At 38.8% G+C, this 22381-nt stretch overlaps 2 protein-coding genes across 4 annotated transcripts; one reads left to right on the top strand and one right to left on the bottom strand.

The window, feature by feature from the left end:
* Nucleotides 1-905: 905 nt before the first annotated feature.
* On the top strand, nucleotides 906-5580 carry fbxo9 (F-box protein 9). Of its 3 annotated transcripts, none has more exons than XM_032552915.1 (13): nucleotides 906-1044; nucleotides 1863-1934; nucleotides 2124-2246; nucleotides 2338-2395; nucleotides 2598-2697; nucleotides 2993-3123; nucleotides 3211-3325; nucleotides 3419-3537; nucleotides 4222-4312; nucleotides 4403-4498; nucleotides 4574-4667; nucleotides 4906-5060; nucleotides 5152-5580. In XM_032552915.1, the coding sequence occupies exons 3-13, from the start codon at nucleotides 2154-2156 to the stop codon at nucleotides 5258-5260; spliced, it is 1161 nt and encodes a 386-aa protein (XP_032408806.1). In that variant the 5' UTR covers nucleotides 906-1044; nucleotides 1863-1934; nucleotides 2124-2153; the 3' UTR covers nucleotides 5261-5580. The 3 variants fall into 3 exon arrangements, with proteins under 3 accessions (XP_032408806.1, XP_032408805.1, XP_032408807.1); XM_032552914.1 differs by having other exon boundaries at nucleotides 917-1104; XM_032552916.1 differs by lacking the exon at nucleotides 906-1044 and adding an exon at nucleotides 1744-1764.
* Nucleotides 5581-7140: 1560 nt separating this feature from the next.
* Nucleotides 7141-21661, bottom strand: elovl5 (ELOVL fatty acid elongase 5). Its single transcript, XM_032552917.1, has 8 exons — nucleotides 21414-21661; nucleotides 16878-16942; nucleotides 16559-16746; nucleotides 13503-13580; nucleotides 13046-13217; nucleotides 12624-12748; nucleotides 10711-10845; nucleotides 7141-9875 (listed from the first exon to the last, which is right to left on the bottom strand). The coding sequence occupies exons 2-8, from the start codon at nucleotides 16933-16935 to the stop codon at nucleotides 9747-9749; spliced, it is 885 nt and encodes a 294-aa protein (XP_032408808.1). The 5' UTR covers nucleotides 16936-16942; nucleotides 21414-21661; the 3' UTR covers nucleotides 7141-9746.
* Between the last annotated feature and the right edge of the window lie 720 nt (nucleotides 21662-22381).

The following is a 22381-nucleotide window of genomic DNA, read 5'->3' as shown; positions in this document are numbered from 1 at the left end:
TTATAAATATGCGTACATTACTAAAATAACCATATTCAACTGCTAGTATATGAATACGGAAGGCGAATATTCCTTCCATATTCAAGGATATGTAAAGTTTGTCACTGCAAAGGCGGATGTGAGATGCTGCTTATATTGCTCTTGAATTATTGTTTGCTTAATGGAACAGAAAAGCAGTTCTCTTGAAAGAAATGATAACTCATGTGGCACGAAAAACTAGATATGAATATTTATCTAATGGTATTTCTCTTTGAGAAAGTATAAAAATTACATACTTATCTTGCGAAAGTGAGAAATTTGAAAAGTACTCAAAATCTCTATCACGTGTTCAGTGTAATAACAACTTTCTTCTAGCATTTTACAGCGGCGGACCCAGAAATTGTGAGTGCAAAAAAGGAGGGACAAGATGTTTAGACAGAGTAGCAAAGCTGGACACGACTTTGAAAATTCCCCATCCGTCAATGGGGTGGGGGGAAAAAAACACTTTCAAATTGTTTAATGTAATTATTTGAAAACAAGAAAGACATTTTGGGGTATAAATGTGGGAATAAAGTTAATATTTTTGTTGTTATTGATATTATTATTGATATCATTCATAATAACATAAATACTTATTAGTATTAGTAGTGATAGTAATAATATTTTATGTTAAACCAATATTAGACTAAGAAACGCATTACTGTGTTTATTTAAGTTTTGTGGAATAAAAATAATCTAATTTCCTCATTTAACATTCGTCTAATTCATTGCATCAAACTGAATTAAACCATTTTACGTTTTAATGAACTGACCATGTATATAAGAATTTATTCACTGAATAAATTGGAGTCAGTGTGGAGCTTTACATGGGTTAGCGCTGGTGGATGGGGTTGTCTTCGCATAGCGCCTCTCACTGGTTCTCTCTGCCCCGCCTCAGCGCACCCTCTGCCCGAACGTGTCACCGACGCTCCAGGGCCGCTCAGCAAGATGGCTGCCTTCCTGCGAGCTCGTAAATATGTCTGCTGTGTGGTTCGTTTCTCCGACCGTGAACTGTAAACGGGACCGGTGAGCACCTGCGAAGATATAAAAAAAAAAAAAAAGAGTCCTATTGGCCAAAGTGTCATGGTGTGTGTCCGTGTTTTATACGTTTTATTTGTTTTTTGGGGGGGGTTAGCCTGCTCTGTAGCTAACGAAGCTAACAGTAAGGACACCTGGCTTCCTCCAGGTTACCTGTTTAGCTATAAGGTCTCTGCACGTACCTACTAGTAAACATCGGGGTTAGTTAACAAATAAACTACAAAATGCACAGTGCGGAAAAACATTCCTTTGTTCTCTTGATCTAATATTAACGTGAGCTTCTGGTAAACAACATGGCATTTAAATTGAAACTGGCATGAGCCATTGGTGGGCGTGTTACAGTTGTTTATGTCATTAGATGTTTATTTAAAGTTAGTTTTGTTAAAAACTGACACATAACTCACAAATGTTCTCAATTTCCCATTTTCAAAATAACAGGTTGAGATCATTGGAAGATAATGCACTGTTCCTTACAAAGGAAGGCATTTATTGATTTGCGTTTGTTGTCTCACAGTATTTCCAGTATGGAGGCCATACTGGGACTAAAGGTAGAGCAGTGCTTCCTGGAGTAGCTCTCCAGGAAGCATTACTCCTGGAGGAAGTATTGGTTAAGTGACTTGGGTAATATAACCAAAGTACACTCATGGAAGTTAAATGCAAAAGCAACTTCAGAAATAAACTGAAAAGTGATATGAAGACTCTTTAGCGGTAAGCAAGGCCAGACAACATTTTTGCAAAGAATCTTGGTTAAGCGTAGTCGTATGAAGACCTACGCAGGGTTCCAACAGCGTTGTTTACCTTTGCAGGCTGATGAAAATGCTGATATCGGAGGTACGTTAGAGGATGAAGAAGACAGTTCAGATGATCCAAACCTTCAGGTAATCATATTGACTCATATTTATATTCTTATATGCATTTTGTTTTTCATTTATTTGGTTATTTATCGGAAAGGACATGTTTAAAACTGATTTTCTCTATTTTGTTATGTTGATTAAAAACAGCTGTACACTCTGCTAATAAGGGGGGAAAATGTCTTTTGTGGGGTTTTTTTTGCAATTTCTCGGCAGCTGGAACTCAATGTCTTCAGAGCTCAGTGGATGTCTGAACTCAAGCCGAGCCCTGGAACGAGTGACCGACTGCAGAGGGCAAGAGGTGTGAAGAGGACTCAAGACATTGCTCGAGAGGAAAAAGTGAGCTGGTTTACTTATCGTTTTTTTGTTAGTATGACTAGCAGTTTGGTAAAGTGTTGCATTAGATGACTGAGGTTCACTTTACCGTCAGGCTACAGAGCTGTTTCTGAGAGCTGTTCAGGAAGAGCAGAATGGGGCTGTCTATGAAGGCAAGTAAATAGAAAGTGGTGAACATGCTTGTTAGTGAAATTATAAATCGAATTAAAAAATTATGTTCAGAAGCGATCGCAATCTTATTTTTAAATGATTTCTGTAGTGTTTGAGCTTGTTTAATTGCCACCCGTACTGTCTGAGTTGTGTGTGAGAATTTACATAAGATTCAGTGTCATCCAACTATGTTTTTATTTACAGCTATCAAGTTCTATCGCATGGCTATGCAGCTAGACCCTGACATTGAGTTTAAAATCAACTACAGCCGTCCTCCTGACGCAGACAGAGGTGGAGGAAATTAGTAAGTTACATTTTACACCCGATTAATATCACAGCAGTCATAAATTATGCAATGTAAAGTTAAACTGCTTCTCTTCTTTTGATTAAATAATATTTTAACAGTTGGTTAATAGATCACTTTACCTTTACATTCTGCCACAAACGAGCCTTTGATTGAAGACATTCTGAATCTTGATGTGGCCCAAACTGAAAATGAGTTTGATACACCTGTCTTATTGCATCAAATCATAAATTCCAGCATCACCGTCTTGTTCAACACGGACTCGTGAATTATCAATAAATCTTCATTTTCTCAGCATGGAGGACAGTGACACTGATGGGGAGATTGAGGATTTGCTCACCTACTTTGAGCAGCAGCTCACTCTGGAGAGCTCCTTTCCAAAGATCTGCACTCCGGAGCTTGAAGCGACTCAGACGCACATTTCAGGTAGAGATGACTTCCTGAACCTTGTGTAAACTCATCTGAGGTCCTCATGCCTGTGTCTGTATTGAAAGCTGCGTTCTCCAATTGCAGCCTTGCCACGGGAAATCCTGATGTACATATTTCGCTGGGTTGTGTCGAGCGAACTGGACATGCGGGCCCTGGAGCAGCTGTCTTTGGTCTGCCGGGGGTTCTATATTTCTGCCAGGTGAGTGGCTGGTTTGCAGTCAAGTTGTTTCTGCTCAACAGGTTCAGAAATATTCATCTTTTTGTATTATTTATTTTTTTGCATCTTCCTCAGGGATCCTGAGATTTGGCGTTCTGCTTGCTTAAGAGTTTGGGGACGAAACTGCACCAAAGTAGTGCCCTTCAAGTCCTGGAGGGAAATGTTCCTGCAGAGGCCACGTGTCCGGTTTGATGGTAGCGATGCATTGTTTCAGCTTCAATTTTATTTTGTTGAAATGTCGGAATATTTAAGGGATATATTAAAGGAATTAAGGAATATTTCAGTCTTTTTGTTTTTTAAATCATGCCCTCGAGTGTTTAAAAAATGGCCTTTATTTCAGAGAAAAATAAAACAAAAAGACAGAACATTCTATAAGGAAACAAAAAATACTCTGGAATTTGTAAGTTAAGATAAAAGTATATCTAAAACCAGTCAAGAGGCTGCACAAAATCAGTAAAAGGGCCTCAAATGGCTGTTGGGTTTCACTGAGGACACCCATGTAGTAAAGTGTCTAAGATATAGAACAGAAAAATCTGTGGAGTTGTGTATCCAAGTTGCAAAACACCAATTTAAGTTGACTTTTATTTAACTTCTTAGGTTAGTTATTTACAAGTCAGTAAGTAAACCTGTTTTGTGCTTGCTTTGCAATTTATGTTAAATTCCATAAAAAGTCCCTAATGTCTTAAGTTTAACTTTTACTGGGATTGTACTGTGATGGCACATATTAATACAATATCCCAAATCCAAGTCTTTTATTACTTTCATGAAAGAAGAATTTAACAGATGTGGTTAAAGAGTTCTTGTGAGAATATTGTTTTAGGAATAAGTGTGTATTTAGTGCATGTTATTTATTGTCCCTTCATGCTACTTTTCCTGAGGTGTCTACATCAGCAAGACATCGTACATCCGTCAAGGAGAGGAGTCCTTGGACGGATTCTACAGAGCTTGGCATCATGTTGAGTACTACAGGTACGTTACTGTTTATTCATGTCTGAATTAAAAAGCTAAACACACAAAGTTTAAACCTTTATCCGTTTTGTTTTGACATTGCCATTCAAGGTACCTCCGGTTCTTCCCCGATGGCTTCGTCCTGATGCTCACCACCCCTGAGGATCCTTTGTCAGTCGTTCCCCGCTTGCGTACGAGAAACGTCAGGTACAGCTCTGCGCTCTACAAGCTCAGAAATACCATCAGCCGTTGTGACCGCTGCAATTGTCTTTCCTCTTACAGAATGGATTCTGTTCTGCTCGGTCATTTCCGTCTGTCGCAAGAGACGGACAACCAAACCAAAGTCTTTGCTGTCGTCTGCAAGAAAAAGGAGGATGTAAAGTTTTTTTTTTGTGGTTGTTAATTTCTCCAACATTTGCGTGTGAAATGGTGACGATCAGCATATTTGATGTGCATTGATGACGAAACTTGACAAAATGTAATGTTTATTGCCTGTTAAACACTTTAAACTGCCTTTTGGCTGAAATGTGCTGTACAAATAAACTCGAACTTGAATGTTCCAGGTGAGTTTTCAGGTCCTGAATCGGCTTGTAAGCATTGTCGTCTCTTTGCAGAAAGCGACCGAGTTTCAAAGAAATCGGTTCTGCAGGCGGAACCAGGCTCCTGAGGCTGAGCACGCCTTCCACGTGGGGCTGCATCTGACCTCCAGAGGGCGCCAGAGTTTCAGCAAGCTTGTGTGGATCCACCACTCCTGCCACATCACTTACAAGTAAGACTCCAGAGTACCATCATAAATTAGCAGAAAAAACCCCCCTCTTCCTGCATTTATGGTTTTTAATTGACCATAATCATGTTTTCAGGTTGACTGGGGAAACTGTCATCACAACATTTGACCTCGACAGGATGTACACGCCCTTCTTCTTTGCACGAGTGAAGAGCTACACCGCTTTCTCCGAGCAGCCGCTGTAAGGAGCAGATACAGCCGTGCATGATCCCGTGAAAATCACAGAAGACGCTAACTCGCCATCTAAATAAATCCTCCTCAGTCTGTGCAGTTTGTGCTGTAGCAGGATTATGGTGTCCCCTCTAACGCCCTCATGTTTCCCCACACGCCAGCATGTTTTGTTTCAGGTTTGCCTGTTAGGATGCTGCTTACTTTCTGATAATCAGAAATTACAGTGATTTGCTGAAAGCTACACTGATTAGCAACCTTCCCCAGCTGTTTCAAGCAACGAATGTGATTTTTTTGTTTGTTTCATCGTGCACTTTCTTCCTCAAATAAATGAGATGAAAATAAAAAAGGTCTTGGTATTGCAATATGCAACAAATGCAAATACATTTGTTGGTGCATGCACAGATGTGGCAATAAAATGATGACTCGTGAAAAAGTCATGGAGATCCTATTACACAACCCTGGTGAACAGACAGTACAGATCTGGTTTCTGACTTGCTGCATTTGTCCTACAGCTGAACGCATCAGTATAATCCATGTATTTTCTGAGAACCAAACACAAGCAGAGCCAAAGGGATTTACAGAGATAAAAAAAAATGGATAAAATTATTTGTTGCCTTTAGCTGCTTCAGAAGCTTTTGAACTGATGTAAAAGTTAAAACAAAATGCTTCCACTTAATGCAGCAGGGTTGTCTAAAGTGTGGCCCTGGATCAATGTGTGGCCCTTGGACTGATTTAAAAAAATGTTTTATTAAATTACAGGACTAAGTTTTATTAACTTCCTCCATCTCACCATATTTGCCTTATGTAGTTGTAGCTGAACTAGAGATCTTGCTATTACTACCTTTGTCCATGTCACACCCTGATGTCTGATTTCAGAAAGTCTGTGGAAAAAAAAAATTCTCAACTTTTACCTGAGAATGAAAAGTGGTAAAAAGGATGATTTTATATACCCTTCAAATTTCCTGTGACAACGGGAGTAGCAGATTTATTTTTTCCGAGGCTTTTACACACCTTTACCAGAAGTGTCAAGAAATGTGGAGGGCAGCATACACTTGACCTTCCTCTGCTGCCTCACAGGACGGCTTCAGAAAATCAGGGAGTCTCTATTTGAAATACTGCCTGGGAAGCATGCCACGAAACTTCACAATGAGTTTCTCTGTGTTCCCAACACGTGGTGCAGTGTGTCACAATCCAGTACACCAAGCCCACTCGCACTGTGTGTGAGGTAAGAACGTCAGAGCGAAAAAATCTGCGAGAAGCAAGTCTTTCTTTCTTTCTTTCTCTGGAACCGTTTTTGGAAAATGTATCTTAATTTTTCTTTGTTCACAATTTGTGGTTTGAGTCTACCAAACCAAATCAGTTACAAATGTTATCAGGTTCAGAGTGTTATGACTAAGAATGCCAAAAATGTGTGAAACCTTGGCCCTATCACGCTCAAAGTTCACCGAGGGGTTAGAGTCGTTGTCAGAAAAACATTAAGAAAGAAATTGAACATATAATCTATTGATCTCATTTTTATATTCAGAATCCTAACTTTGACTTTTCTCATAGGGAGGGACGAGGAATATAAAACATAACAAAAACAGAAATATTTATTTGATCACTTAAGTTAGTACTTGATATAAAATTATAACTTTTTACAGCTTCCAAACAAAGTTTCTATTTGAAGTTGCCTGTAAGTTTCAAAGTAAGTTATCAAATTAAAGCCAACAAACGTTAGTCGACAAATCACTTAGCAATAATTATTGCAACACAGTTCTCAACCTGTTCAGACAAGGATCTCACAGTAATGGATACAGATGTTACTTAATTTTTTCCAGGGAAAGATTATTCATTTTTATGTCTTCAGGGTTATTTTCCACCTGAAAAAAAAAAAAAGTAATGCTGGACGCCATTATTGGTCAGAGTTGTAGTTTGTTTTTAATGTGTTACAGTAAGTAAAGCATCAGTGATAACACATCATCTGAAATTTACACCAGACCTCAGAAAAATAAAAATAAAGAAATTCTGTATATATATATATATATATATATGTGTGTGTGTGTTATACCATTACATTCATTTTTGCCTTCTTTATGAGTTAAACCAGTGCTAACTCTGCTCATAAATACATACAAATACACCTGAAATTGAACAAAAGCAGCTACAGTTATGGCATGTTTTTATAATATCAGCAGTTACACGTGGACCACGTCTACTGCGCTGAGAAATGTGGACTTTGTTTGATGCTGATTTTCACATTTCCAATCTACGGAGGAGGGAACGGAGGTCTACGTGTTTGGGCAGCGTCTTACTGAGTCATTACCTACATGCGTGCTCTGCAAGCTGCAGTCAGTTAACCGGGCCAGACATTTTAGCTGGAAACATCCAGCCTGGCTCTGTCTGAACCCATCAGACCTAAAGTGGAGGTCTGTAAGCTGATTTGTGACTCAGCCAGGGTGGGTGCTTCAGTCTGCGGCGTCTGTGCTAAGCTAAGCGTGCTGTCTGCAACCTTATGTACTACAGTTTGACTGATTCTCTTATTTCTAACAAAATCAACTTGCGCATATGTTTTTTAAAAAAACGGAACATTTCTGATTTTCAATTGTTAGTGAGATACAAATCAACATGATGGATTCTGAAGGAACTAAACACATTTGATGAATTTGATTAGAGAAAATGACAATATAACATTCTAAGCTGCGTGACAAAATATATTAGCTGGTCCGGAAGGCAGCACATTTATAGAAATGCTATAAGCTTGAATTTTTAATACGTGAGTGGCCTTAAACATCACATTTTATGTATTTCTGTTATTATCATTGTATCAGAAAAGCAAAAGTATGTTAACCTCTACAGCAATGTCTGGTCACCAAATTGGATGGCCACGGTTTCTTTCATTTTTTTTTTTATTGCATTTAATACAGTCCAGATTTGACAAGTCAAAGTATTACTGACCAAATTGGTCCAGATGTCAAAGAAACGAGTGAAATAGCCTTAACCACACTGCCAGATCTGGTAGCTAGCTTCAGCATTTTGCTGATTAAAGATTCTGGGAAAGTTGGGATGATAAATGTTTGTTTCACAGTTTGAGCCTAGATAAATATTGAATTCCAAAACTGAAATTCCATATAAAACATTAATATTGCATGGAAAATACTTTGGCATGTGTGTTGTTTAAGAATGTAAGGTGCTTGAAATGTTTTGATGGAGTTTCAGAGGGTTGTTTTCTCAAAGCAACCTTCTTGAATTGTCCTAACAGAAAAAGTTAACAGCGGTTAACTCCATTAACTTTTTCCATTGCCTCCCTTTGTAAGATGGTGCTGCTGCTGGTCTGCATATTGCCAAGGTTCACTGGATCACTGAGAGGAACCTTCGCTATTTTTAGCCATTCAATAGTCAAAATGTCTGCTGCAAAACACATCTATTAAAGAGCAAGCAGAGTTACTCATACCTGTACTACTAATGCCATTCACAGACAGGGATTTGAAACAAATTTGTTCTGATTGAAAAAATTTTTTAAATTTTCTTCTGATGGTCTACATTTGGGGATAAATCTAGATTTTTAAGTACCATTAAAACTGTTATGCAGTGTTGATACTAAACTATTCAGTCATATTAGAGTTTTTAGCACTTACTTTACTGCAGAACTCTCTGAACATCAGCTTATTCAGGTAAAAAATATGTAGTGTTGAAAGCTTATGTGACTGCCAAGAACAGACAACTAAACATTTAAGGTTTTTGCATTTCTCGTAATGCCCTGCATGATTTCTCAGATGAATAATGGAGTCGATGCAACACAGTGTGAAAGGAGAATTAATATTCAGACAAAACTCCTTTAAAGTTGGATCATTTATTGTCCTGCATTTGAAGACACAGTAGCTCTCCTTTCACACTGTGACCACAGTTAACCTGAATACTAATGTGAGCAACGCTTTGGTCGTGATGAGACAGTTTGGCATTTCAAACCGACCTGAAAAAAGCACCTGACTGAGACTAAAAGTTTGGACTATGCAACCGTGCACGCAGGAATACGATAAAAGTGAGACACATACGTATCATAATGCAGTTACACTTTTAAAAAAACATAATAATTGCTGTTTGTTTTAAAGCGTCCCTTAAACTGATATCATGATGTGCTATAAAATATTCTGCCAACATGCTCTGTCGTTAATCTTTGGACCTTTGTTGTGCAAAGCATTGCTGAATTTTTCAATGTTTGTGTGCACTGAGCTTTTTCTTAGCAATTAAAGGACCAAAAGGCGAGGGAGGAGTAGTGTAAAGATTCAGGAATACTACAGTACTCGTCACTTAGAGCTATAATGATTCAGTAGTTCAGGCCTGTTTTGTATTTATGTGAGGGAAATAAAGGAAAAGTTTCTGCATGTGCTGTATGTGGCTATGGCTTATTTTATCTGAAGTGAGTGCTGGTCTGGTCTATTCTAGATAAAAATATACATATAACTCTAGCAGCATAACCTAACGGGCTACAGTGGGAAACTGGCGGTAGTTTCTCAAATATCAATCCACCCTGAGCTTTCTGGACGCTGTGTGCTCCATCGACGCCGTTCCGTTGGCGTGTCTGTTTACCGACGCAGAGGAACCGTTCTGATGCTCCGTCTTTTGAGAATGGATGCGCTTCTTGTAAGTCTGGAGTAGAAAGAAAGAAAAAAACACAAACAAGTCAATTAAGGAGTACGTTTTCAATTACATATATGTATACTTCTGAAAATAAAGTGAAGTAAAAGGTTAAATTGCACTTTAATAATATGGTTTATGATGTAACAGACTGTATATCTATGTTATAAAATATGCAATCAGCATAAAGCACATTTTGTCCCCTAAGAATATCGATTACAGAACAAAAAGCACTCGAGTGAGGATAGTTTAGGGTAAATTTACAGTATAACTAAGAAAATCTTTATAAAAACTCCTTATAAAAACAAGAGCGACTAAAATGTGGCAATGCAATGTGGTAAAAAATTGTAATAAATATTTATTGTAAAGAAATTAAAAGTTTTTGCTGTCACAACAATAATTAATCCTGAATGGCTTTAAAACGGTTCTCATAAGGCTTTCCAGCTTTCCAGGAATCAGGATGGATTTCTAGGATCATAATTAACACCTCTGTGATTTCACAGCATCTTCCATCTACCAGTATAAAAATAGGTTAGTCTGAATTTATTCCACACAAAAAACCCTGTTAGGAAAGCACTGCTTTTCAAATTACTCTGAACCCCAAACTTTGGATTAAAAGATACTTTCAGAATTATATTTCTCTACAGTTCATATTTTCTGTTACATTTAGTTCCTGCTTTCAAGTTACTCTACAGATTCTACACATCCGTGTTTAGGGAGATTTGTTGCATAATCCACTTCTGGATAGAACATAAAACAACTGGAGTGCTTCCTCAGCAAGTTTGGTGCATGAAGAATGCTTGCATACGTCTTCGACTATTACATTTAAAAGGCAAAAGAATCTCACCTGGAAGTAGAAATTAGAGAAAAGGACAATGAACGAGAACATGTAGCTTATTTGGAAGTACAGCCATCTGATGGGGAAGCCGCACGGCCAGACGACTGCCAACGCCGTCTGCATCACGGTCAAACAGAACTGGATCTGCGAAGAGAACAAGAAAAGGTGCAAACACTGAAGAGCTTGAAGAATAGGTAAGACGAACAGACTAATGAGTCTGTATCAGCTTTTTAAATAGAACAATAAAACAACTGCTGTTTGCTATTTTTAAAAGGCTCAGCAGACACACAATAAATATTCTTTTTTTCTATTAAGAAGAAACACTGAATTCCTATTTCATCAATTCTTTAACAATTTTAAGATCTATAGGCGGCTATATGAAAAAAGTTACATGGCATTATTAAATTGTAGAGTTCCCATGCACCAGATGATACAAGAGATCAGTCAATTTAGACTCTAAATGGGACAATTATTTTAGCAAGACGTCCCTACAAAATCTGCTAATCTGAATTTTAAGCTATTTCAGTTGAGAAAGTGCTGTGAAGAAAAGTGACTCAAACTGTGCAGAGCAAGGAGAGTTTTAATCAGAGAAGCGGGTAAACGCGCCTGTGGTATCTGGAGCAATCTGGACAGACCCATAAACGAGCAGTGTGCATGGTGGTGGCAGTATTATGCTGTGGGGATGCTTCTCTTCAGCAGGAACAAGTTAAACCAAAGGCAATGCTGGAAAAAAAACAGCAGCCACAAAACACCTTGCAGTAGGACAACAACCCTTTACCTACAGTCAGAGCTACTTGTCGGAATGGTCCAATTAAAGTAAAGACCAACACCCAGATAAGAATCTGTGCAGAGACTTAAAATCTGGTGCTCACAATATAATCTGACTCAGTTTGAGGTGTTTTCCAAAGAAAAATGGACATAATTTCATTCTGTAGATGCAAAAAACTGCTAGAGACAAACAAAACAGTGACTCAAACAAAGCTGATAAATGATGGACTGTTCAGATAAAAAAAAAAACAATTATGAGTTAATAATTAAGTAAATAAGCATATATCTGCCAGTGTACTTTCCATTACTTCCTGACACATCAGAGGTTTTGCTCCAATAAGGATTTAATGCAAATGAGAGAATGTGTAGGAAGGATAAATTCAGGATGGTGTCTGTCCACCTTGGGAAAAATTCTTCAACAAAACTTCATCAAGGACAGAAATATTCTCCCAAATAGATCCAGCAAAATCCTCCAAGGTCTTTAAGTCATTCAAATGACACTTTAGACTACAGTGAACAAGAAGTTATCATCATATAAACTTTCCATTTCAGAGAGCATGATGATTCAACAGGCAGCAAATTCCTTTAGAAGAGTAACACTATTTCACATAATCACAGCTACAATATAACTCAATGTGAACAATGCTCAAACTCTCCACCTATCAAGCGGACTCAAGGCCACAGCTTTGTCAAAATGCAGGAGGCGATCTGAGGAAAAATGAAAAGCTGAAAATGTCTCACAGCTTCAGAGACACAAAAACAGCTTTGTGCATCAGTAGAACGAAACTGTGCTTACACTGAAATACAACTGAGCTGGCAGAAAAATCATACAGAAAAAAATAAGATGTCCTTTCAGTTTGACACATTTGGTGAACTTTTTCCAGGCAGATTGGGCAAACACTGTCAAATTAAGATGTGGGGAACAGATGGAGCTCAACAAGTTTGTGTAAGGGTGTGCATACTAATTCAACTAGATTTGCTTTTCCATTGAATTGTAACAGAGGACAAGCTTTCACGTGATTTATCATGGTTTCACTTTTTCACATTACAAAAACGTGGGCAGGTATTTCAGCGGGGACTTTCCTGTGTGTCTCTGCGATGTCGACTTGCTGCTTTATTCAAGAAAAGCAACTGATTGCTCTGAGTGAACCTACCAGCTGCAGCTGGGTGATGTATCTCTTCCACCAGAGGTACGGTCGGAGGGCGGGAATGGCTGCGAGGCCGTAGTAGGAATACATCACAACGTGGACAAAGCTGTTCAGGGAGGCCCCGAAATATGCTGCGGAGAGACGTGAACTTATTTATCTGCAGCAAACACTAAAAAAAGACACATGAATAATTCCTAAAGTTTTCTCGGGATGAAAAGCTCACAAACTAAAAGCTTTTCACGCAGAGCTGCAGTTTTCAGGTTAGTGTACCCTTTGAACTTTGCAGGGAGAACTAACTGTTTTCAGACGTGACTTTAACGTGGGAGCTCTTGAATTATTTAGCTCTATTAAGGGGCCAAATGGTAAAAAACAAAACAAAACAAAGGGTTCTGGAGGCATTGGAGTGTGAATCTGAGTAAAGCACTCACAGTGACCGCAGGGTATCCAGTTCATGACGAACCACCAGATGTTCAGCATGCTGGCGTGGTGGTAGACGTGGAGAAATGTGATTTGGTGATTGTTTTTCCGCAGTATGAAGAAAAAGGTGTCAATGAACTCGAGCAGCTTGGAGAAATAGTACCACCAAAGGACACTTATGATCTGGAAGAGGGACACGGCACAACGGAATGTCACAAATACAAATAAAAACAAACAAACAGCGTTTCCAGTTCAGAACAACATAAAGTTAATGTAGGCTAATTTTATAAATCACCAATCGAAATAAATAAAATCAAGTGGTCATAGAAATATTTTCATTTTTATCAGTATTTATCTTTACGCTACTGTTTGTTTAAAGTGAGTCGAAACAAATCATTATTACAATACCACGCAAAAGTGAACAGCATGCAGTGATAAACAATGATAAGTTTGCGTAATTGTTAAGACCTTTTCATCCACTTCTGGGGCGCTGTAAGTGTCCTGGCAGTAGAAGTTGTATCCACCGTACCATGCAGTCGTAGCAAGCTGCAGAGGAAGCCGTTAAGATGAATGATGAATGAGTTGGTTGTAAAATCAGTAACAACGAAGTCAACAAAAAGACGACGAGGAGCCTAAAAGAACTGCTCAAGCGTAAAGACTTGGTGTTGGGACTTATTTCCTTGTTGTAGTAACGACACAAACACATCAATACGGAGCAACTTAGAAAAGCAGATAAAGTTTCTCATCTCTTGCTTAAGGTTGGATTGACCTGACAAAAGTAGCTGACTCTGGTGTGAGCTGTCCATCAACCGTAGCTGATGAAACCACAGAACCTTCAAGCCTCAAGAGAAGATTAATGATCCAGCTGAGAGACGCACGTCTCTCAAAGGATGTGTGTTCTTTTACCTCTGTCAAATAAATTGTTTCTACAGCGAAACAATTTATAAATAAATGAAAAATAGAAAACACTTTTGCTAATCAGTAACTGTTTGGAAAGATCTACCAATGACTTACGATAAACAAATGTTTCTTTTAGCTGTTTTGTTTTGGATATGTTATAATATAACACACAATTCAAAGGTACTGTATGTACAAATGTCTAAATATGTTTGGTTTCTTGCAATCATGTTAGTAAATATTTGTTTTCAACAAACAAAACAGCTATTGCCGTAATTAGTGGCATCCCAACCAACTGATGTAGAGCAATTTTATGTGAAACAATTTTAATGCTTTCTATACTTTTTAAGGTCATCAGAGGTCATAGGATGGTTTAATTGTATTTTTAGGTTTAATGCTTTCCTCTATAAATGGGACAATTACTCCGAATGAGTGCAAGAGTGACAAGAGGGTATTCCTGTCTCTTCTCTATCTAGTGCTGTGCACTGCTGGTTAGCTGACTGAAAAAGGGCTGCTGAACTTTACCATGGCTACAGCAAAGACAAATTTGACTGTGTGGAAATTGGTTCGGCACACACCAAAGTATGGAAACAAGTGTTGGGTAGATTTCTTTATCCTTTCTAGGCCACAATTTTATCTAATTGAAAAAGCGGTTTATTTCCCCTCAAATTGTGCCACATATGGAGGGAAAATGCATATCTGGGTTCACCAGCAGAGCAGAGTGCATGTGTTGCTCTTGAAAAATGGAGCTTCACCCATAACTGTTATTAAAGTAATGCTGATTTAAACTGCAAAGTCTGTCAAGGGTCCGACTATCGGGTTTACTTGGGCAGATAGTCTGAAAAATTAACCAGATAATATCAGCTTGTTATTTTTGAATTACTCTGAAAAGAGCAGAATGGCATATGAAACACCTAAGGATTACTGGTGAATTTGTAGATCTAGCATAACGACAAATAGGTGGTGTTATAGTTGTTTTATTATGAATATCCTATCCCCATGCCTACAGGTGATTGAAATGTTTAAAACCTCTTGAGGAAATAAGGCTGAACAAAGTTTATCTTGCCACCATGCCAAATGAGGAGGATGGTGAGGGAGGTAAAAAAATGAAATTACTAAAAATCTTTTGTGATACTGCAGAAAATAATACATCTATTTTAAGAGTTTTGTACACAAAGAGTACCAATAATTGTAGAGAAAGCTGAATGTGATAAAAAGAGAAAAGAAAAAGAGAGATGCCTTTGTCCAAAGAACATGGAAGTAAAAATACATCAATTCACCGTCTGTGGATCAAAAGCCAACAAAATGCTATTGCTTAAGTGTCAACAGAATGAAGATTGATTCTGTTTTGAGTTTTAATTGTTTCATTATGTGGACGCAGACATTAACCTCTCTGTAACAATGACTATCCGGCATATTAAACAAAATACATTACAGCCTGAATATCGACTGAGCGCTGGCAGGCTGACAGGAAGCAGAGAGCTGCTCTGCACTTTGATTCACATCAGGTGACATCAGATTTGGCCCACTAAAAGTTCACCCTGGGACCGGGCCATTCACATAGTCCAGAGTTTAATGAATAAAACGGCCAACTGTTCACTGGGACCTTACTCAATGGAGACGGCAAGACTGGAAGCCGGATGCGAATGACAGGACAGATACTCGACTGATGCACACAAATGCTACATCTGTGTCACAGAACACAAATCGACAAATATACATTCTTGCTGCTGTCACAGCTCAGACTATGCCAACTTGCCAAATACGCAAAAGTATGCTTACATCACTGTATCTATCAATTTCAGCACCGTTGTCAGCTGCTTTAAAAAAAATACACAGGGAAATACAGGGCTGTGCTGACGTCAATCAGGACATGAGAGATTTGATTTCTAAAACAGTCAGCCTATCAGCATCCTGTTGTGTCCTTGTCTTTTCCTGATAACATTGTCTTCAGGCACAGCTTTCAGTGAGACACAATCAAGACAAAGAGCAGCAGTGAAGAAATGGTTGAAATATGTTTTTCTCTAAAACAGATGTGAAGATTCATTACATCTGGATTAGGTTTATATCCTAACACCTGCTGATGCCCATAGTTTTTAAGGCTTTGTGCTAAGATAAACTAACAGTCTCCTGACTTCAGGATCATCTTGTTCAAAGGGTTGAGAAAGATCTTATTTTGGTTCAAATAAGAGCAAAGAATCGCTGGGCAAGTGAGCAATGTGGTGCAAATATCTTCAATGTTTCAGATCATCAAACAAATGTTAACGCCAGCCAAAATTTTGTGAGTAACTACAAAAAGCCCATTTATTTAAAGAAAACCATTAAACTAATGGTTGTGTTGTTATTTTGGCTATTTAAGCCGCTATGATGTGAACCCAAGGTCCCAAACCGATGGCTTTCACCTTTGGACTCCTCCAAGGATGCTCTCTTTGCCCAGTTTATGTGTTATTGTCATGAAACCTGACCTTCACCGAGTCAAGTGAGATAAAGTGCTTTAGATGCTGGTCTGGGGTTTTACTGTGACTCAAAACATCGGATTCTGGTCCCTACCAATGCTTTTCTATGCATCTTTGTTGTGACTTTGCACTGTTTTGACTCATTTCGTCACGTCTCTGCACTCTGCTCACCTCATACCACATGTAGAAGGACAAACAGGTGATTCCCAGATTGTAGAGCACCATGAGGCCTCGGCAGGAGTATGGCTGCCTGTGCTTCATGTACTTGGGCCCCATCCACACAATCAGAAGGTATATGACTGTGAGTGCAAAGGTTGGTAGGTAACTGTCGAGCAGGAGCATTCCCTGCACCCTCTTATCTGAAATACGGCGATAAAGAGGAATGCGAGTGAGATGAATTAGAGAAGAAAGGTTAGTGGGTGAAGAAGCAGAGAGGAATCATTTTATTGGTGTTTGAATGAACATTAAGGCTTTTCCAACATCCTCTTACCTCTGGGACCCATCCATGTTTCAAAGTAGGCATTTAGTTTCTGATTTAAGGTCTCCATGTTTTACCTGTAAACACAACGTGGAGATAAAAAATTAACTGGCGACATAGTATGTGATATTTAATATCTAGCAAAGCTAAAGAATGATTGCTTAAATCTTCGCACCCAAGTAAAAAAAATAGTCAACGTAGCATGCAAAGTAAAAACAAAGGTTATACAATGTCATCTTGTTGTTTCAGGGAAGGAGTTATGGCCCAACCAACCAGTCCGACTGAGTTTGCCCAAAAAAAAAAAAATTTTAAAAATAGCAACCAAACAAGCTGATAGAGACAAGTCAAAGAACAGCAATTGCAGCTATAAGTGATTATCAATGACCCATGTGGTGCACACCACACTTTTCTGATTTGTATTCGTGAAAAATATTGAAGACCGTGTTTAATTTCCCTTCTGTATTACAATATCCACAACTTTGTGTTAGTTTATCTCATGGAATCCCATTAAAACACCCTGAATGTAAAGTTTAAGCATGGATCTACATCCCTTCTCTGAAAACCTAAATCATCAAGGAAGCTAACCAGAGAGTAGAGCTGAACCTTTTTCTGTAGTGAGTGTAGTACAACTTTTACCCACGAAGACCCATGAATGCATGTACAAAGAAGAAAGACCAATGTTTCTAATTCGAAGGAATTCAGGAATGACAACATTCCTGAATGGTCAACTCTGTGATTTGCTTAAACTGTAATTCTGCAGCCATAAGCTGAAGTGTCAAACATACAGTTGGCCTCCAGTGCTATTAATCTTTGATGCTCACCAAATACACTGTGCTCCAAATTATTATGCAAGTGATATTATCTCAGATTTTCTTAAATGGTCAATGCAAATGATGGTCAGTATAATTTTCAAGTCATGAACTATTATAGTATAAATCAAATTTTACTGAACAAAGCTCCCCATGAGAGCAGTATTTAAAATACAAAACTCAAAATGCACTGTTCCAAATTATTATGCACAGCAGATTTTCTATGCATTTTATGGATTATAAAGAACTGCAAATGGTCATTCTTTGAATGTGCAGGATTAAGTGGTCACATGTATTAAATCAAAGGCTATTTCAATCAAAAACATCTTAACAGACTGAGTTCCATGTTAACATAGGACCCCTTCTTTAATATCATCTGCACAATTCTTGCATCCACCGAACTTGTGAGTTTGTGGAAAGTTTCTGCTTGAATTTCTTTGCAGGATGTCAGAATACCTTCCCAGAGCCGCTGTTTGGATATAAACTGCATTCCTACCTCAGATTTTCTGCTTGAGAAAACTCCAAAGGTTCTCAATAAGGTTGAGGTCAGAGGAGGATGGTGACCACACCATGAGTTTCCTTTAATTGAGCTCACCAGTCAAACTAATCAACCCAGCTCTCTGAAATTAATTATAGTGATTCAAAGAGCCCTGACAAACAATACCATCTATAAATTTAATAGCACAACAAAAAAATGTATCTTTATGACACTAATAATTTGGAACACGGTGTAAATGTCCATGCTGTGTAGTTTACTCAGAACCTCAGAACCAGGAAGTATTTTTGTTCTGAACAGTAGAATCGGCAGCACAGCATGAAGTCAAGGGTCTCAGGTCAGACTGGTTGCATTAACCTCACAAAAATCAATACAAAAATACAGATAAGTGGATTCATCGCTGAACAGCTTCCAGTTTTCTTCCTACTGTTCAGAGAAGAGTCAAATGAGAGCAAGAAAGCTTCTATCTTTATTGTAACGTTTCAACAATAATGTTTTGCTGCTGCTGAGAGAAAAGCTGAATAAATCCAAGAAACCTGGTCACTCAAGAAAACAGCCTAGAGTCGGTATTTCCCCAGAGCCACTATGACCAGCCGTACTACTTTCAACGTCCTGAGAGAATTACATAGTCTGCACTCTTTGTCATGTATTTTCTTGAAATGCATTAAAAAGCATTTCACTACATCACAGACAGCTGCATCTCTCACTGCGTTAGCACCTGCGTCTTTGGCTGGAAGCATATCGGGAGACACGGCATGTTTTCCGTAAAGTTTATTTCCTCTGTGAGATACTGGAATTCACAATATATATAATTTGAGCGAGAGTCGAGGCACAGAGCTGTTTATTTACGCTGTAAATGCAAAAAAAAAGAAGTTTTTTAAAAGGAAGAAAGCAAATATAATAGATTTAAAATTCAAGGTGTTTAATAAAAAAATGAAATGAAAGAATGACTTGCGCACCATCTTGTGGGATGATGGTTTTCAGCAGTTTCTGACCCACAAAAATTGCTACGGAAGACACTCTGACTATGGGTTCGTGAATACAAGCATTGTAAGCTTTGTTAATCTTTTGGTGCTGCATTTGATAAATTGCTGAAACAACATGATCAATCAGGTAATAAATGAATAATGTGTGTTTGTGGAGACACTTTGTTCATATAGCCTCCTCCTTTATCCTAGTGAATAGACTGGTCAAACTCGGTGGGTTAAACCGCTGTCGAGAGATTATAAAGAATACTGCTGACGGCTGCGTTTCTCCACACCTGGCTTATTTCGGTCAACTCTACCTCAGTGATGCCCTTGCTCTGACTATCAGTTACATGTTAGGCTGCACCAGAACGCCATAATCTGAGTGGCCATAACCGGAGCCAAAACAAAAGATATATTATCAGTCTGGATGGACGGTGAGCATGGAAAGAATGTGAAAAATCACTTTCACGCTGACCTGTCTGTAACTGTGCAGATATAGTTTTGAAAGAGTAGAAGTAAAAATTGAGTAAAAATTAGATGTGTGTAAATCTATAATGTGGGACATATTTGGACAAGATTTAACAAACTTTGGCTACTTCTAGCTCCTTCTCAAACTTAATGTGAAAGTTTTGTTTATGTTTAATATTTTTATGATTTTTTTCCCCCCCTTTCTCTGATGTACGGAAGAGGATTAGGGCCACCAAAAAAAAAACAACAAATTCTGACTTTAATCTCAGAATTATTATTTTTTTTTCTTTCGGTGGCCCCAATCCTCTTCCGTACTGACATGTACAAAATAAATACAGAAAAATACATTTAAAAAATTGCCTTCAGAACTCACCTAATTAGTTAATTAGCTAATAGAAAAACACCTCATACAGGTTAGGGATAAAGTGATTTAAATTTAAAGAACAATATCTCAAGCTTTTAGCATCTTGCTGATTATTATCAACACATGTAAACAGAATGGCCACCCTAAGCCGTTGCTCTCCACCTGTACTGACAAACTGGGTAATGGAAGCATTAATCAGGGAAACAGCCAAGAACAAGTCCATCAAACTCTGGATTAGCTGCAGAGATCAGGTGGGAAACTCTGTTGACGGGACAACTGCTGCAGGAAGACAGCCGTTGTTCAGACAAATACCACAAGAAGTCCAATTTAAAGGTAGGAGACACGGGAAAAAGCTTTATGGCCTCCATGTGCATTCAGAAAACTAACACTGAAAAGAAGTGGCAGCATCATGCTGTGGGGATGCTGGTCTGAGTAGATGGGAAGATGGATGGAGTTAATTATGGAGGTAATGCTGGACAAAACCCAAAAAGCAGGATAACGATCATAAACAAACAACCAGAGTGACAACATAAGACTTTAGGAGACAGCTGAATAAAACATTAAATCATGGTCGTCATGGCAACATCCTAGGTGATCCAAATTATATATGCTAACAACATGAACTTTCCATACCCTGCCTTTCCACAGTGGATGAAAATTTGGGTTTTTCATAATCAGTGGCATCACAGCATTATTCGAGGACGACCGACCCATGCGTCAATATATGACGAGTTGGGGGTGAGAATGGGTTGATTATTCAGCTACACTATCCCATAAGATAATGCAGCCAGAATGTGGGAATGGCCTAGTCAAAGTCCCAACCTCTAGCCAGTTAAGAATTGTCCCGAGAAATGAGGTCACTCTGCAAGTAGACGTACATTTGACTATGATATATAAATGACTGTCCAAAGATTACATAACATAATAGCAGTCGATAGCCGCAATGTTTCAATATCGACTAGCTAAACTTGAAAATGTCAAAACATCTCCTGGTAACATCCGACAGTGGAGATCATAAACCTCAAGAAGGCTCCAAACTTTTCCTTAGAAGGAGCTCTCCTAACTTTCCTCCGCCGGTGAAGTGAGCTCCTCTGCCGGCTTTGAAGCGTTCATCGTGGGAGATCTGGTTCCTCGGGTCACCGCTTTGTTGTATAATAATTTCACATCAGGCTCACGCGTGTAACCCAAACTGCACTTTATAGTGGAAAAACAAACCAGCAGCCTCCGGTGAAACTGAAAGAGCCGAGCCGATGGCGGCTGCTACAGTTACATAACAATCTGATTAATCGCAGCAAACTTCCCTGGGATGAATTATTTGAATAAAAATACAAACTTTACTTAAATCCATGACGGCTGTCCGGCTTTAAAGTTCAGACGCTTCAGCGAAGCGAAGTGAAGCATGTTAAAATGAGAGGGGGGGGAAAAAACCCCAACAAGACTCACCATACAGGGTCGGTGGAGGAAACGTGGAGGAGAAGCAGCAGACTGATGAGTAACCTTGGCTGGCCGGGTTGAGCTCACGGTGCCGCTCTGCTTTGCTGGGTGTGTGTGTGTGTGTGTGAGTGTGTGTGTGTCTGTATCTGTGGAGAGGAGTGGGAGGAACACACAGCCTGGCCCGCTGCCCTGCGCTGGGGTTATAGCCAGGAGGTGACCTGCTGTGTCGCAATGCCACTCACTATCAAGAGGATGACATCAGGCCATGCACGACTGGAGATGGACTCTAGACAAGAGTGAAGCAGGTGAAGACAGGGAGGATGTGAGGTGTCAGGAAGAGTCAGAAGACTTCTCAGAAAAAGAAAAAATATATATATATCTGCATCCTTTTTAAACTAGTAAGATCAATTTTACATCCTCTACCCTTCAATTATCCTCTGATGAAGCAGCATCCAGCCTCCAAATATAAATTTACTAGTTTATAGAAGAAATCCCTGTTTTTAATTGCCATGTTTTGTTGTTTTTTTTGCTTCTGAATAAAACGTTTGGTAATTACAGTATCTCGCTTTTTTTATTATTTCTCTGATCTGTGATAAGAAAATTTTAAGGGTTGTAAAACCATTAAGCGGTAACGTTGAGCCCTCCCCTCCCACAGAGCCCGCTCTGCTCCGATTGGTCAGCTCCTCTGACCTGATCAAGCCACGCCCACCACTCCACACCAGTTCTGCTGAAATTCAAAAAAAATTCTAAATGTTTCACAGGAGGCAAAGGTGGTGCACAACGTTGCAGTGGAACATGGGGCAGAAGTCACTTTTCTTATTGTTTCCAAAGAAGTCTGCTTTTTCCTGGTTTGAGCAATTTCATTCTAGGTCCCATAAAAACACCCAAAGTGTGAATATTTAGACTAATAATTGATTTTAGTGCAGCTTTAAAATGCTATACCTTTAGATAAACAACACAATGAGATCACATTGTTC

The sequence above is a fragment of the Xiphophorus hellerii genome, chromosome 22, assembly GCF_003331165.1.
Source record: "Xiphophorus hellerii strain 12219 chromosome 22, Xiphophorus_hellerii-4.1, whole genome shotgun sequence".
In the NCBI taxonomy this organism is placed as follows: Eukaryota; Metazoa; Chordata; class Actinopteri; order Cyprinodontiformes; family Poeciliidae; genus Xiphophorus; species Xiphophorus hellerii.
This window is presented reverse-complemented; position numbering and strand designations above follow the sequence as displayed.